Source organism: Peromyscus eremicus, chromosome 23 (assembly GCF_949786415.1).
Source record: "Peromyscus eremicus chromosome 23, PerEre_H2_v1, whole genome shotgun sequence".
Taxonomy (NCBI): Eukaryota; Metazoa; Chordata; class Mammalia; order Rodentia; family Cricetidae; genus Peromyscus; species Peromyscus eremicus.
In genome coordinates this window covers 36741252-36757362 of record NC_081438.1, presented here as the reverse complement: position 1 = coordinate 36757362, position 16111 = coordinate 36741252, and the positions used below count along the sequence as shown (strand labels likewise).

The following is a 16111-nucleotide window of genomic DNA, read 5'->3' as shown; positions in this document are numbered from 1 at the left end:
CTGTGTAGACCAGGCTGATCTCAAACTCAGGTCCGCCTGCCTCTGCCTCCTGAGTGCTGGGATTAAAAGTGTGCACCACCGTACCCGGCTCTGGGTTTTATTCCTTTTTAAACACATGGGTCTGGGGATCCAAACCCCGGTTCTCATGCTTGCATAGTAAGCATTCTCATCTGCTGAGCCGTCTCTCCAGTCCCATTTTCCTAATGTTAGTGTTAGCAGGTCAAGGCTCAGTGAGAAGTGCCAGATGAGCAGTGCCCTGTCCGGAACCATATGTTACATCTGTGATTCATGTCTCCAGTTTTTTGGCTTAGATGTCTTGGAAAGGAGTCTTGCAGATATGTGTCTTGTTAAGTGTCACACCATTATATTGTGTCCCAGGTGCTTGAGTGTCCCTGTGCTTGGTGACTTTCTAGGACTCGGTACTTAGTAAATAGTCATGCTCACAGCTAAGATTGTCATGGAAAAAAAAAAAAAATAGAACAAAGGGCAAAGCCAGACAGGCTTCCAAGAGGCCCTGTTCCAGTGAGGTGACACAGGACACTGCATTTCCCCATCTAATGACATCATGGGAAGCTCTTTGCGGGCTCCATGCCCAGATTCCTATCATGCACTTGTCATGTAGGCATTTTCTGCTCTCCTGCTCCAAATTCCAGACTCCGAGAAGGGAAGCAGGTGTTCAGAATAAACCACACTGGTCAAGCAGTTGGGACCCAAGGGGATAACGACATGGGTGGGATTTGAGGTGCTCCTTAGACCCAAGTTTCCAAATGCCACTCACTGTACCCCTCCTAGAGCCAGGCTTCCTGGGGGTGGGCTGGCCATGCTGGGTCTCTGCACACGACACTGCTGTTGCCCCTGTCACCAAACTCTTGGTTAAAATGTTTCCTAGACTTCTCCATGTAAGCTACATTTTCCTGCTGTAGTTTTTAAGTACTTGGTGTAGAGATATGTAAAGATTGCAGATACTTCATTCTTCATTAAACTGACATTTGAAATACTTCAGTGCACTCCGATATTCCTATTTGAGTGGGTCCATTACTGTTCTGTTTTCATGTTCCAGTTATCTTTAGCTCAGTCGATGCTGGGGGTCCCTGGTGGCTCCTCTGCCCCATTGCTTCTTACATGCTGAGTTCAGTTGAACTTCGTGCACTTAAGTTGAAACTAGCCATTTCTGTGAAGGGCTGTGGTCCTATCCAGGGGAGGTGACATTCAAAAGCTAGGACTGTGGATGTGGGCTTCGCTGTTCAGATGTCACTGTTCCTGAACTGAGCAGAGGCTGTGTGGACATGCAGAAGTCTGCGTCTGCACCTGTCTGCCCGTACTGAAAAGGGTGAATCTGCTGGTGGCTCCCATTGCAGCTGACGCGTGGGCTTCATTGCCGTGTCTCCTTTTTAACCTGTGCGGTTCCCTCTCTGGTACTGAAGGGTGGCTCCTGACATCCTGGTGTTTGGTTGGCAGCCCTGTAAGTAGCCGTCTCTTTCCCAGCCTGACCCTCTCCATCCCTCCTGCTGGTGCCTCGGTCTGTAGCACCTTCCTCCTCCCTCGCTTATGCAGACTGCTCTTTTTTGACCTCATATGTTAGTCCAACTGGATTGCTCATAAAAAGAAGAAAAATAAGCCAAGATTGGGGCATGGGCAGTACCAGGGGTCAAAGCCAATGTGTAATGATTGAAGAGAATCAGTGTGAGCTTTGCATTTAAAAGACTTGATTATTGAATGAGGATTGTGAGGCAGCCTTGGGAGAAATAGCATTGAAGAAGAAGACAAATACCATATTAGAATGTTTCCCAGTTCAAAGCCAAACTCTAGTCCCAGACGATTTCACCTCCCTTCTAGAACAGGTCATCGTCACACCTGGTGGTTTTTTACTGTGGCAAACACTGAATCAGTCTTTACTACTGTTGTGGGGGTTTCCTTGGGGACATAACCATTTGGTAGCCAGCTGAGGTCCTGAGGACAGACCAGGGGATTCCCCCATCTAGCTTGGTCTAGCACTGAGTGTGCTGGGGTGACTCCATAGGGCATGGCTAATGACGGAAACCGAGTTCCTAAGTCCCTGGTCCCCCGCTCAGCACGCAGGCAACCCCCAGGAAGAGTCTTCTCTTTGCCCATATGATTACAGATTACAGTTCTCCAGGGGAAGGAACTGATAGAATTAAGGTCTACTGCTTGATGGAGCCCATATCTGACACTTTCAGTGAGACCAGGAACCTGAGACCAGGTCATGGGCTCTAGGGGAAAACCTGCTCTTACCACTCTGCTAAATGGGCATAGAGTAGTTTAGATCATTACTGCTAGGCTCAAACACATATTTACCAATCAGAGTAGGAATCAAAACAACACATTTTTGCCAATGAGAAATAGGTTTGTTTATTTCTGTAGTGTAAAAACCTGTGCTTGGGGATCCGTGGAACTCCTGGAAAGCATTTTCTGTACCCTGCTGCTTCCCTGAACAGTATGTCAAGATGCTTGGAAAGTGGTGGTAGATGAGACAAAGGTCCATAGCCCGATGATTCACTGTTGGAAGCATTGGCTGTGCTGTGTGTTGTCCGGCTTTGTTGTGGGAGAGAGTTGAGCCCTGTCTGTCTGTGGAGAAGGCCGGATGAGCCCTGTCTGTGGAGCATGCGTTTTGCCGAGCATGGTCTCAGATGCAGTGGTTTTGTTGGGATCCGGAAAGTGGCAGTTGCTCGCTCACAGTGCAGCAGACGTCAGTGATGGACCGACCCTTTTAGACAGTTGGCCCTGGGATGTGCTCTGGAGTTGGTGGAGCTGCTGCCCAGCTAGTCCTTGGCAGTGGCCACGCTCCACTTGTCCCCCAGGTCACAGTCAGGTCAAGAAGTGGGTCGTTGTGGCATGGAGGAAGAGAAGGCAAAAGGCTGTTGTGCGGGGTCAGAGCGGAGAGCGGCTCTGGTGGCCGCGGTCAGCTTCCGATGGCTGCCGCGGGGCACTCCTCTTCCCGTGAAGCTTCTTCAGCCAGCGCTGCACTGTGTGTCCTTAGCAGTTCCTGGACCAGATGAGTTGCTCACATTGTCAGGTGTCTCCGGTGTCATGTGACCTGTTTTGTCCTCACCTAAGGAAATCTCTCCCGTTTGCCTTTTGTTTGACATCAGTTCCATAGTATAAAAGAAATATAAAGGAAATAATGTAAATTGTGTAAATCATTAGCACAAAAGCATGAAGTGAGAAATGTCCCTTGAAATGATGTGTAACAAAAGCATGTTTATTAAGAATGTATTCTAGGGCTGGAGAGATGGCTCAGAGGTTAAGAGCACTGACTGCTCTTCCAGAGGTCCTGAGTTCAATTCCCAGCAACCACATGGTGGCTCACAACCATCTCTAATGAGATCTGGTGCTCTATAAATAAACAAAATTAAAAACAAAATTATTCTAGTGTCAAAGTCAGATTTCAACAGGGCCAAAAACCTAATTCCTTTTGCGCCAACTTAATAATTCTTTTAGCTCACAGAGAATGGTTTCTGAAATTCTGTCTTCATCTGTGTTTCTTAGGATGAAAGTTAAGAAACTACCCATGATTCTGGCTCTCCACCTGAAAAGATTTAAGTATATGGACCAGCTTCACCGATACACAAAGCTTTCTTACCGGGTAGTTTTTCCCTTAGAACTTCGTCTGTTTAACACTTCAGGAGATGCAACCAACCCCGACAGGATGTATGACCTTGTCGCTGTCGTGGTTCACTGCGGAAGGTAATCGTGACTAGGGCACGGCCATAGTCAGACAGAGATGTTCTGAGTGTTCACTGGGCAGGACTGGGAAAGACATTGAGATGTTTTTTTTAATGTCTGTGTTTCTCCTGCATGTATGCCTGGTGCCTTCAGAGGCCTGAAGTTACAGGAGGTTGTGAGCCACCATGTGGGTGCTGGGAACTGAACCCCAGGCCCCTGGAAGAGCAGCCAGTGCTCTTAACCGCTGAGCCATCTCTCCAGCCCCTCTCTGACTTTTTAGACAGTCTTTTTGCTGTGCAACCCAGGGTAGCCTGAAATCTCAGTCCTCCTGCCTCAGCCTCCTGAGTGCTGGAATTACAGTCTGTGTGCTCCCACACCTGGCTGGACACTAACAGTCTTCATCTTTTTTCAAGATGAGTTTGTTCTAAAACTGGTTTTTGAGATAGGTGTTTTATCCCTCTTCTTTAACCCCTTTACGTATTTTAATGTATGCCTTCATTTTTATTCCCTTTTATCTAGTCGTCTAAGGACCCGATGTCACAGCCTCTAGAACTTGACAGTCTATTGGTTTCCTTTGCCTGTTTGGTTTTGTGTGGAAATGATGCCTGAATAGATTTTGCAAGATAAACTGTCCCTGAGTGTAGTTGGGCGTGTTTCCTCTCAGTGGCTGTGAGAAGCATTTAAAGTGGCTTTGGGAGTTACCTTCAGAAGTCTTGGTTTTACCTTCATGTCCATTTATCATTTCCAACCAGCCAGATTCACGTTCAGTCCCACACCAGCCCTCCTTTCCAACACTGTGTGGATGCATAGGCTTGGATCCCTTTTTTTCAGGGGGTGTTGTACTTTGGAGACTGAACCCAGAGTCTTAGTCTTACACATGCCAAGTAAATGCTGTACCACTGAACTACATGCCCAGATCTTTAAGAGTGCACACCACTCCTCCAGAGATGTGAGTTAATCCCCAGCACCCATCTCAGGAGGCTCACAACTGCCTCTCACCAGCTCCAGGGGATCTGAGGTACTCTTTTGGCCTGTTCATGTGCACCAATGTGTACACACACACACACACACACACACACACACACACACACACACACACTTTTTAAAAAAAAAAAAAAAACTTTGAAATTTTAGGACAAGAAGGTAATATGACAATTTAAATGACAATTTAAAAAGTTAACTTTCTTCTGTTTTCTTTTGTAGTGGTCCCAATCGAGGCCATTATATTGCAATAGTTAAGAGTCACGATTTTTGGTTGTTGTTTGATGACGACATTGTAGAGGTAAGTAGCTTCTTCACTTCTTTGACGTTGTGCGTTTTCCTCTTTCCTTTTCCCTTCACAGCTTTTGACTCTCGTGTGGCTGATGGTAGGTGTCAGACAGTGTGCAAGGCTGCAGAGTCGCTCTGAGCTCTGCTTCTTCCGTTGTCCAAGCGGAGTGACCAGCCAGCCTTACCAACCCAGAATAAAGAAGGAAGGCTCTAAGTCCTATTGTGTTGTTTTGTAAAAATGTTTCTTTTTCTTAAAAAGTATTGAGCTATATAACACAATGCGGACATCTTAAACCAGTTGTATTAGGTTTTATTGCTGCGATAAAACACCATGACCAAGGCACCTTATAAAAGAAAGAGTTTAATTGAGCTTACAGTTTCAGTTCGTTAGAGCCCATGAGGGAGGCAGAGAGAGCACACTGGGAATGGGGAGAGTCTTTTAAAATTGCAAAGCCCACCCCCAGTGACACACCTCCTCCCACAAGGACACACCTTCTAATCCTTCCCAAACCATTCCACCAGCTAGAGACCAAGCATTCAAACATACGAGTTCACGGGGGCCATTCTCACTCAGACCACTATACCCGTTATGAGCTTTTCTTTGCAAAGGTGTGCATGCTCAAATGTATGCTTGTACCCACCAGCCAGGTGAAATGTGGTGAGTTTTCACACTCCAGCAGGCTCCCCTGCTCCCCTTTGGCCAGCACAGCGCTCCATGTCTTTGCCCTCCATCCCTTGGTACTTGCTGTGTGCATTTTTGCTGTGGGGATTAATCTTTGCTGTGCTTCACAGTGATTCTAATGCCTGGCTCTTGTCCTTACTTTGCTGAGAGATCCATCCCACAGTGCCCACTGCCCCACGCTTTGTGATTGTCTGCTGTATGAGTGTAGCAGTTGAGACATGGCCTTCCGTCAGCATTGACTGTCAGGAACAGAAATGCTCATGTCCTCCTGTACTGGTCCTTTGTTGACAGGCGCTCTCATCTTTCTTGGCTCTACGTTAGGCTAGACTGCTGGAGCTTTCCATTTTTACATATCCAAAATAGTTGACAGTTAATGTGTTCATGTAGTTCGACGGACACTTGGAATGAGAGGTGCTGGCTCAAGGGTAGCTGTTGTGTTCAGCTTTGACCATTGTTGAAGGTGTCCCCAGCGTGACTGTAACACTCCTCAGCATGTGGCTGAACACTCTCTGTCCCGGGCTTAGCGACATTGGATACTGTTTGTTGTAGTTTCAGGTGTGACTGTCAGAGCTGAACGTGCTAACATTTCTGTTCTGCCTCACAGAAAATAGATGCACAAGCTATTGAAGAGTTCTACGGGTTGACGTCCGATATCTCCAAGAACTCGGAGTCTGGGTACATCCTTTTCTATCAGTCTCGGGACTGAGGGGAGCCACGGCGGAGCAAGCGTCTGCAGGCTTCTCTGGTTGTTTCAGGAAGGATCAAGCTGATGGTCAAGGAGAGAGAGAGAAGCAGGACGCTCAGGGCAGTAGCACACTTTGCGTACAGTAAAGCAAAGACTGTGGATTAACATGCCCTTCCGATCACAGTAGTTGATTTTTTTTTGCTCAGGAATCATGCTGTCTGTGCAGTTCTACACAAGGAAGTGAAATCAGAGATACCAGCTCCTCTTGTAAAGCAGCTGCCCGCTGCCGACACACATTTTCTCTGTTAACCACACCAATGATGATTTGAGTTCCTCGGGAGGGCAGTGGAAGAATTAGAATATGTTAGGTTGACGGAGCACGCCGCAGTCTGCGTGCACGGGATACTCACATTGGATGGGAGCGGTCGAGTGGTCTTTTCAGACAAACCGGAAAGCACCTTTGGGCCCAACACTCGCAGTTGCCTTCCTGACGCACAGAACTAGCAGACTCGGAGCCCGGTGTCAGGAAGTCAAAGATACTCTGCTTCTCTGGAGAAGCGTGTGATAATGTACAGTGTGTGTACACGGAGGGAACAGTTGGTCAGAAGTGGCTTCTTGGTTCCCCAAGGGGAAAGACTGGCTTTGTAATGATCATTTTCCTTATTTATTTTATTAAACTGGTGGAGTCCGAGCATTACATGAAGTGCCGGTGATTCTGTCAGCAAATCTTAGCATATTTTATTAGTTTGTCGGCAGAAGTAGTCTGTTGTTTGTTTCTGTTTTTAAGGTGAACTGAAAATTCTAGCTGAAATCACTAAGATAATCATGAGATGATTGCAGTGAGTGGGCAGATGCTGTCAGGGGGAGCTGTCCCTGGCTGAATATTTGCTCTTTGTCATAGTTTGTCACTTGCTTTTTTAAGCTTTAATTTCAGTAAAGTAGAAATTCCCTGTTGGTAGAATGATAAAGGAAATCTGTGTGATGCTGGCATGCTGTCGGCCGGAACCCCCAAACTCCTCACAGCTGTGTTGTTTTGAGTCTCTAGCCTTGGGATGGACTGCTAGATTCATCAGAATCCCAGCATCAGGGAGCAGCCAGAGCCCTCTGGAAGATGACACTTTGGGGAGGTAGACCAGTAATCTAGAAAAGAAGCCCCTCCCCTTTCTGACCTGCACATCCCATTAGAACCGTGTTCAGAAGCTTGTGACTGGAGTCTTCTGTATGTCTGAGCATCAAGTAGCTTGGCAGTGGCTGAATGTAACTTGTAGAAAGCAACTGTAGATTATAGTCCAAGTCACAGCAGCCAGGCTCTGGGTAGTCCATCTCACTGCATTCTTCATGCGGTGGTGGTGGCGGCCTACTGATAAGCCCCTAATTTTCTAAAGTTATTTTACTAAAACTGTTGACTGAGAAGCAAACAGCAAAAAGAAATGTTTTTGTGCTGCTATTATTAACATTTACTTTCTGTACTTTTTAGCTCAGGAAATGACTTCATCTGTTCGTCCCATAAGCAGATTTGTAACAGGGTCACTTAGCTAATCGGGCTTCGTAGACAGATGTGCTGGGAGAAAAAGATGACCCTTGAACAGACTCATTTTATAGTTTCTGAAGCCTTACCCTGGCTGGGGTTTGTGATCTGCAGGCATTGCCCAGAGAACACAAGTGGGAGTGTGGGGGAGTCAGGGCCATTGAGAGCACGTGCTGTTGAGGGCTTAAACCAAATTGTGTTGGAATTCAGAACTGCGTTTTTTGCAGCTTTGTGTTCAAAGAGAAGGCATAAAGTATGGCTGGGTCCTCGAGGCTGCCTCGTGCAGCACTGAAGTACGGTCTTGTTTGCTTGTACACAGTTTTTTGAATTTAAGACATATGCAGGAAAAGGCCTAGTTAAGTTCTGGATGGTGGCAAGTTGTAGCAAGGTTGCTGAGCTCCCGCCAGTCAGCCATGCCCTGCTCAGGTCTGCGCTGGGCAGTCTGCAGGGGAAGGACCACTTACTGGCTGTTGGCTCTAACTCTACTTTTTATTCTTAGTGCAGAAGGATCTAAGTAAAACATTTAATTTTATCAGAAATACAGTAAACTTTAAAAACATACAGGGTTTGGGTTGGGGACTGGGAATATCAGGTGTAGGAAGTGAAAAAGGTGACCCACCCAGCACACGTTTCAAGGTGATCGTTCTTTGCCTGTGATGATGATGAGGGCAGATGCAGGTGTTAACAAGGCTAGTTGCTGTGTAATTATGTATATGTTTGCTGGGGCAGCTGTCCCAAATTTTGTATATTAGAACAAAAGTTTCTATGAATTACTGTAACTAAAAGTAAATATTCTAAGTTAAGCCCCACTTCTGAGTCATGTGGCTTCTGTCATAGGAATTTTACCTTTAGAAGGTCACTTAAGACAGGAGCCACATGGCTTAGGAAGGGGGCAAGGAAATGTGCTATAGTGGCCTTACGGCCTCAGCCATCAGTGGAGGGTTTTTCTTTGCTTGATGGCCATAGGAAGACCTCACTTTCAAATCCTCCTGATACTTTGTGTAAAGATTCTTTTCCTTAAAGATTCTCTTCGTGAGGGATGTGGCTGGGAGCTGGGAGGCAAGGTGCTGGAGTCCTAACTCTCCAGTGAACTCAACTGTGTGACCTTGGGCAAGTCACTTACCCTCTCTGTGCTTCAGTTCCCTCCTGTAAATGGGAGTAATACCTACCTCACAGGGTTGTTGTGGGGATGAATTCGAGATCCTGTCTGTAACGCATTTAAGGTTCTTGAAGAAGGCGCTATATAAATACAAAGTCATATCTATTAAAGTTGGCTTATTTGTGCTTGTTGGTTTTTAAGTATATATTTTTTCTTTTTGCCCAAAATGTATTTGGAATTAGAAGCATACACTTTAGGACTTGTATTAGTCCTTTTGTGTAAGCTACAGCTTTTGTTACCCAGAGTCCCTGGAAAGCCACATGCTTATAAAACAGTGGTTTGTGGGCTCTTGTTCCTGAACACCGTCTGCTGTCTGTTCTCCAGCACTGTGACAGACTTCCCGAGTTGAGCATCTTCTAAGGAAGAAAGGTTTATTTAGGTTAATGGTTCCAGGAGTCTCAGTTCATGGTCAGTTGGCTCCATGAGGTGGAGCCTGTGGGAGATGGACTGCCTGGCTCACAGAGCCAGGGAGCAAAGAAGAAAGGTCTGGGGTCACACCGTCTTGAAAGTTACACCTAGCTCTAACTCTACCGGTTGGCCCTGCCTCTGAAAGGCCCTACCAAGCCTTCACCGTGGACCTTCAGGGAACTCCAGGTCCAGACCTGCCTTTATGCAATGATGTGCCTTTTGAGACAAGTCTCTAGTTTATATTTTCACATTTAGAATCAGGCTGTAAGAGGCAAGTTCCAGAGGTCAGTGTCTGTCTGTCCCTCTTCCTGGCAGTGAAGCCCTTGCCCCCAAACATCCGTTCGCCCGAGTGACCTGACATGTCCCTTTTATTAGTGTCTGACCGTGACGGCCGTGATGCTGGCCCCATAGGATGAGTTAGGAAGTTGTCCCCCTTAGACTTTCTGGATGGGTGTAAGGATCCAAAGGGTTTGTGTGTGTGTTTGTCTTTAACCAGTAACTAGTACCTACACTAGTCGTCCTTGAGGAATTGGAAGGCATACGTGGTCTTTGCCATTAAAGAGCTCACTGAGTAGCCGGACATTGGTGGTGCACACCTTTAGTCCCAGCACTAGGAGGCAGAGGCAGGAGGATCTCTCTGAGTTCAAGGCTAGCCTGGTTTACAGAGCGAGTTCCAGGATAGCCAGGGCTGTTACACAGAGAAACTCTGTCTCAAAAAAAAAAAAAAAAAAAAAAAGAAAGTAACTGTCTTAATATCAAGAAAAGTAGCTATCTTTCTCTGATCAGATGAGCTATTCCTAAATCTGGATAATTGTAGAATGTTCTGGTTCCTGAGATAAATTCCCAAAGGTTTTCCTTCACTGAGCAGAGGTGAAGAATCCTACCCCCCAGAGGTCCCTGGAGGATCTAAGCAAATTTGGGGCTTCCTGACGTATTTGGGCTCTGCATCATGTTTCTGTGAGCCGACTGCCAGTCTAGCATTGACCTGATGTGAGTGTTATCAACCAGATTCTCACAGCATGGACAAGAGGAAGCTTAGAGAGTGTAACATACACAGCACTTGGAAGTTGCCATGTGGGTTGTTGTGCCAGAGTTGAACTGAGACTACACTGGGAAGTCAGAGAGCATGGAACTGAATACCTGGGACTCCCTGTTCAGCAGTGGGAGCGAGTGTCAAGCCAACACCATTGGAAGCTTTTTTTTTTTTTTTTTTAATTTATTTATTTATTATGTACACAGAAGAGGGCACCAGATCTCATTACAGATGGTTGTGAGTCACCATGTGGGTGCTGGGAATTGAACTCAGGACCTCTGGAAGAGCAGTCAGTGTTCTTAACCTCTGAGCCATCTCTCCAGCCCTTTTTTGTTTTTTTTTTTTTTTGTTTTTTTTTTTTTGAGATAGGGTTTTCTGGTGTAGTCTTGGCTGTCCTGGAACTCACTCTGTAGACCAGTCTGGCCTTGAACTCATAGAGATCTGCCTGCTTCTGCCTCCTGCCATTAGAAGCTTTCTAAGTGGGATTCTTAGAACCGGCTACAATATTATGTTAGAAGAGTTTCACGCTCCTTTGCAGGTAAATGGCCCCATGTTTTTTGTTCCGGTGTCCACATCTACTTATTCACTATTCTGTTCTTTGCTCTTCACACTCGATGAGGGTAGATTGCCACAGTTTACCATTGGAAAGTTGCCTCTGGTTCTCTTCCTAAGAAAGGGGGGTGAGCTGAATACACCAGAACCAAGATTTCAGAGAGAGGGTTGAGCTGATAGTCTTCTCTTTTAGCAGGCAGGCTGGTATCAAAATAAAATCAGTAGCATTGAGCACGTCTACTCTGCATATACAGGGCACTTCACTTGGAAGGATGTTTCGATTTTGGGGGTTGAAGAAACTTTATTCTATAGCCTCTATGATGAAAGACTTACATTTAAAAATACCTGCCTGCAATCCCAGCACTCTGGCAGTGGATGCAGGAGGATTGGGAGTTCAAAGCCACCCTCAGCTACACAGGAAGTTTGAGGCCATTCTGGACCACATGAGATCCTGCTTCCAAAATGAAGTATCAGAAGCATGACCTACTATGTGATCATGGTATTTGTAACACTTCCCTGTAAAGCCCTGAAAGCGCACACTGGGTCACTTGTAAACAGTACTGAAGAAAAATAAAACAATTTACTATGTTTCTAAAAAATGATGCTATTCTTGTTGTGTTAGTCCCTTTTCTATTACTGTGAAAACGCCCTGACCAAGGCAACTTAGAAAAGAAAAGGTTAAATTGGACTTACGGTTTGTAGAGGGTTAGAATCCGTGAAGGTGGAGTGAAGGCGTGGCAGCAGAGACAGTGCAGCTGCACTCCAAAGCCTGCCCACCAGTGACACACCCTCTAACCCTTCCCAAACAGTTCCATCAACTGTGGACCAAGTATTCAAACGTGGGAGTCTCAAACCACCACACCCACCAAAAAGAAAGGCCCGTTTTAAGTGCAGTATGAACGTTGTGATGTCATTTTGTCCGCATTATACATTCTGTTCTCCATGCTAAACTATTAGAGCTAATTGTAAATTACATTAGTTTAACTTGATGTTATGTGGGGTAAGATGGTTTATGATCTATGCCAAAGTGGGCGGGTGGAAGCTGCTCCTGGGTGACGGTCTGGAGCATGGCGTGGAGTGGCTGTGTTTTGATGAGACTCGGAAGAATGTGACTGGGCTGTAGGACAAGGGAGAGGAGCGCCAGGGAAGATTCCTTTTCTCCAGCTTCCCAGTGAGGTGATGGAAAAGACAGAATGCAGGGAGAGGACCATGTCTGTGGTGGGATGGCTAGAGATTGGTAACAGTATTTGCTTCTAGGAGATTGACTGCCTGGCATTTCCAGACACCTGGAGTGTCATTAACTAGACTCACTGAGCTTGGCCTGCACCAGCTAGCCTCTGCCACACATGTCCCAAGTGCAGAGCTGTCCCATTGGAACTTGAGGTTAGGTAGATTTGAAACAGGCTGGTGTGCTCCATAGAGAATGGGTTTTGGTGTTCTCCCGTGCAGGGTGCCGCATAGACTACTGATTCTAGTTTGTGTTGAGTGGACGGAACCTAACTGGCACACCATGGCTTTCCAATATTCTTGATAAGCAATACAGCTAGGAAAAAAAAAAAAAAGGCCTGCAGTTAAACCTGTTTGAAAACTGGTCTGTCACCTGTAGACTCTTTACAGCTCAGCCTGCTTATGTGGACATTGTAGGGTTTGAGTAAATGTATAAAAAGCTCTGCCCTCATTTCCTCACTAAAAATGAGCCTCCTATGGAGACTAAAGCCAGAGTTGACCAGCATGCTCATTGTTAGTGTCAACCCAGAGCACCCTAAAAACAGCAGACTGGCCGGGCGGTGGTGGCGCACGCCTTTAATCCCAGCACTCGGGAGGCAGAGCCAGGCGGATCTCTGTGAGTTCAAGGCCAGCCTGGTCTACAGAGCGAGATCCAGGAAAGGCGCAAAGCTACACAGAGAAACCCTGTCTTGAAAAACAAAAACAAACAAACAAACAAACAAAAAAAAAAACAGCAGACTGTCTCAGATTTGGAAAGCCAGTGTCGGCATGGGTCAGCCGTCTGTGCTGCTATGAGGTCCCTCCATTGACCTGTTCTGTGGATGAGCACATCCCTGCATCGAAGATCATCAGCCTTGACTACTGCAGGTTCGTTTTGGTTTGCAGGAGGATATTGTTAGTCAGGGTTCTGTAGGGGACAGAACTTACAGAATGAGTGTGTGTGTGTGTGTGTGTGTGTGTGTGTGTGTGTATTCATTGAACCTGGGTCCTCTGCAAGAGCATTGCTGAGCCCTACTAATTTTTTTAGTTAAGTGTTTTTTTGGGGGTAGAAGTGCCTACATTGCATGTATCTATGTCTGTCTGTCTGTTTATATCTATCTATCTATCTATCTATCTATCTATCTATCTATCTATCTATCTATCATCTATTTATAAGATTTATTAGAATGACATATAGACTGTAGCCTGGCTAATCTAACAATGGCTATTTACCAACAGAAGGCCCAAGAATCCAGTAGTTCAGTCCACAAGGCTTGATGTCTCAGCTGGTCTTAATATAGGCTGGAATCCCAAAGAAGTAGGCTCTACTGCCAATGAAGGTAGGGTGTGCTAGTGAGAGCAAGCTTCCTTCTTCCATGTCCTTTAGATGGGCTGCCAGCAGAAGGTGTGGCCCAGATTAAAGGTGGATCTTCCCACCTCAGAAGATCTGGATTAGAAATGGGTCTTCCCACTTCAAATGATTTAATTAAGGAAAAAAAATCCTCCAAAGTTGTGCCCAGCCATTTGGGTTTTAGTTACTTCTAGATGCCATCAAGTTGACACCCAAGGATCACCGTCACAGGCACTTAATTAACCTCCTAAGCTGTGTGTGACTGTCAGAAGACTGGGTGGGGCCATGGTGGGCTAGCTCAGCCTAACTCTAGTCTCCCAGCAGGAGTTACAGAATCAAAACAAGGCTGTCAGTCTGGAAAGAAGATGGAGGAGGTCTCTCCAGAAGTCCTTTTAGGATGGTGCTGTGGATTCTTTTTACCTAGGAAGTCGCTTCTGCAATTGAAGGGACTCTGTCCATTTTGATATTTTTATGCACGTAATTTCCATGTCTTGAATGCCAGTCTTGTCAGATTTGGGCAGCACATTGAGTCTTCAAAATCAGGGTCAGAAAGAGTTTAATAGGGGGAGTTACTATTTTCCTGAGGATTAAAATAAGCAGAGAATGGAATTATTACATAATCAATTACATTGGCTACTTGATTAAAAACACAAATGCGATTTAACCTGGAATTATCCTCTGGTTTGCTGTTCTCCAAAATGAGATTACGATAATAAGGGAGCAAAGCCTCCTGAACACAGGCAGCTACCCTGACACTGTGGTTCTCTGGGGGAATGGACTAATGACAAGAATCTCTGTTCGTGAAATATTAGGGGAAAGTACTGATAATTCCAATGCAGAGTCATAGCTCCTACATCCACTGAAGGTGGTCTGAAAACAATATGGCATGTGGACAAATCTTGGAGTTTTGGAATCAGATAGATTTCTCTGAACAGCTGTGTAAATTTGACCCAATAACTTAACCGTTATCAAGTCTGTTTCGAATAAAATAAACCTGAAATAGATGTAACGGTAGCTGCTTTGCTGGATTGTTTTTAGGTTGTTCAGACACTACATAAAAGTTGTGGTGACTCATGCATGTAATCTCAGCACTTGAGTGACTGAGACAGGAGAATTGCCGTAAGTTTGAGGCCAGGCTGGGCTACAAAGTGAAGCCCTGTATCAGAATGAAACACCAATGAGACGTTCATACGTGCTTAACGCATCCTCATCCTCAGTATATGGATAGCCAATAGTGAAAGCGTGTGGTATAACACAGGTCAGGAGACTGATGGGGCTGATTCCAGAGTAGATCTCTTTCTTCACCATGGGAAGGGAAACACATAAAGCCAGTGGTTCTCAGTTCCAAACACTTGAGAGAATCTTCTTGGAAGCTTTTGAAAAGGCCAGTGTTCCAGCCTTGCTTGCAAGCTCTGACTTTTAACTCACCTGCCCTGAGGATGGCTATCCATGTCTTCTTAAGGCACTGATGATATTAAATGCAGGGGGCGGGGGCTGAAGGGGACTGCACTGGTCCCTCAGGAGAGGCTGATGGCCAATGTCAATGAGTGGTCCTTAAGGAGATGTTGCCTTGCCAAGGCCTGGTTACGTGTGGATGGTTGTGAGTTACCCTGTGGGTGCTGGGAACTAAACCTGGCTCCTCTGCAAGAGCAGCCAGTGCTCTTTTTCTTATTTACATACCAACCACAGATCCCCCCTCATCCCTCCTCCCAGCCAGTGCTCTTAACTACTTAGCACTGTTTGTATGTGTGGGGAGTGTGTGCATGTGAATGCCGACCCTACAGAAGAGGGTGTCAGATCCTCTGGCACTGGAGTTACAGAGGGTTATGAACCACTAGATATGCTAGGAGCAAAGCTTTAGCATTCACCCCAAGACCTGGGATGACCATGATAATGGAGTCTTAGTGCCAAAGTGGGATGCTTTTGAGAGTCACAGATGTGTTGGTAAGCTGTCTGCTGGAAGATAACTGTAAGCTAGGCTGTCTTGGGTAAAGAGGGATACATAGAGCATCCCAGAATATATCAGAGTGTTTTGAAATACAGAGTGTTTCAGAAACATCTGTAATGAAAAGCCAGGTTCTCCACCACTTCCTGTTGCAACTCATCCCAGCGGGAGTGTGTCCAAACCACCTGCCTTTCCCCAAAAGCACCCTGCAGAATACCCCAAGAGTTGCTGGTCTCGGGACACTTTATAAAGCCACCCGGGTCCTTGAGGGCAGAGAACATTGAACAGTTCACACCAGCTTCCTGTGGAAATTAGCAAGAGTGGCTATGAGGGGTCCTACGAAAATTTTCAAGAGGAAGAAGCAGCTCCCTGCTGTGGTGGTTCTCTCTGTACTGACCGTTTACTCTAAGGTCAAGAACGCTTTGAGCCTTGCAGATGTTCTGCTGAAATGCGATGTAAGGGAAAATCTCCAAGCCCAGAGGTCGATCTTCAGTCTGCTCTCATGCTGTGGTACAGATATTGAAATGAGAAAGTTGAGCCAGGCGGTGGTGGCACACGCCTTTAATCCTAGCACTGAGGAGGCAGAGGCAGGTGTGTCTCTATAAGTTT

General features: G+C 46.0%; 1 protein-coding gene across 1 annotated transcript in view; it reads left to right on the top strand.

The window, feature by feature from the left end:
* Positions 1–6490, top strand: part of Usp12 (ubiquitin specific peptidase 12) — a 51455-nt gene extending 44965 nt beyond the window's left edge. Inside the window, exons 7-9 of the mRNA XM_059248844.1 lie at positions 3508–3705; positions 4888–4966; positions 6240–6490. Coding sequence (XP_059104827.1) covers positions 3508–3705; positions 4888–4966; positions 6240–6341 — 379 coding nt within the window. The 3' untranslated portion in view covers positions 6342–6490. The remainder of the gene's footprint in view (positions 1–3507; positions 3706–4887; positions 4967–6239) is intronic.
* The last annotated feature ends 9621 nt before the right edge of the window (positions 6491–16111 follow it).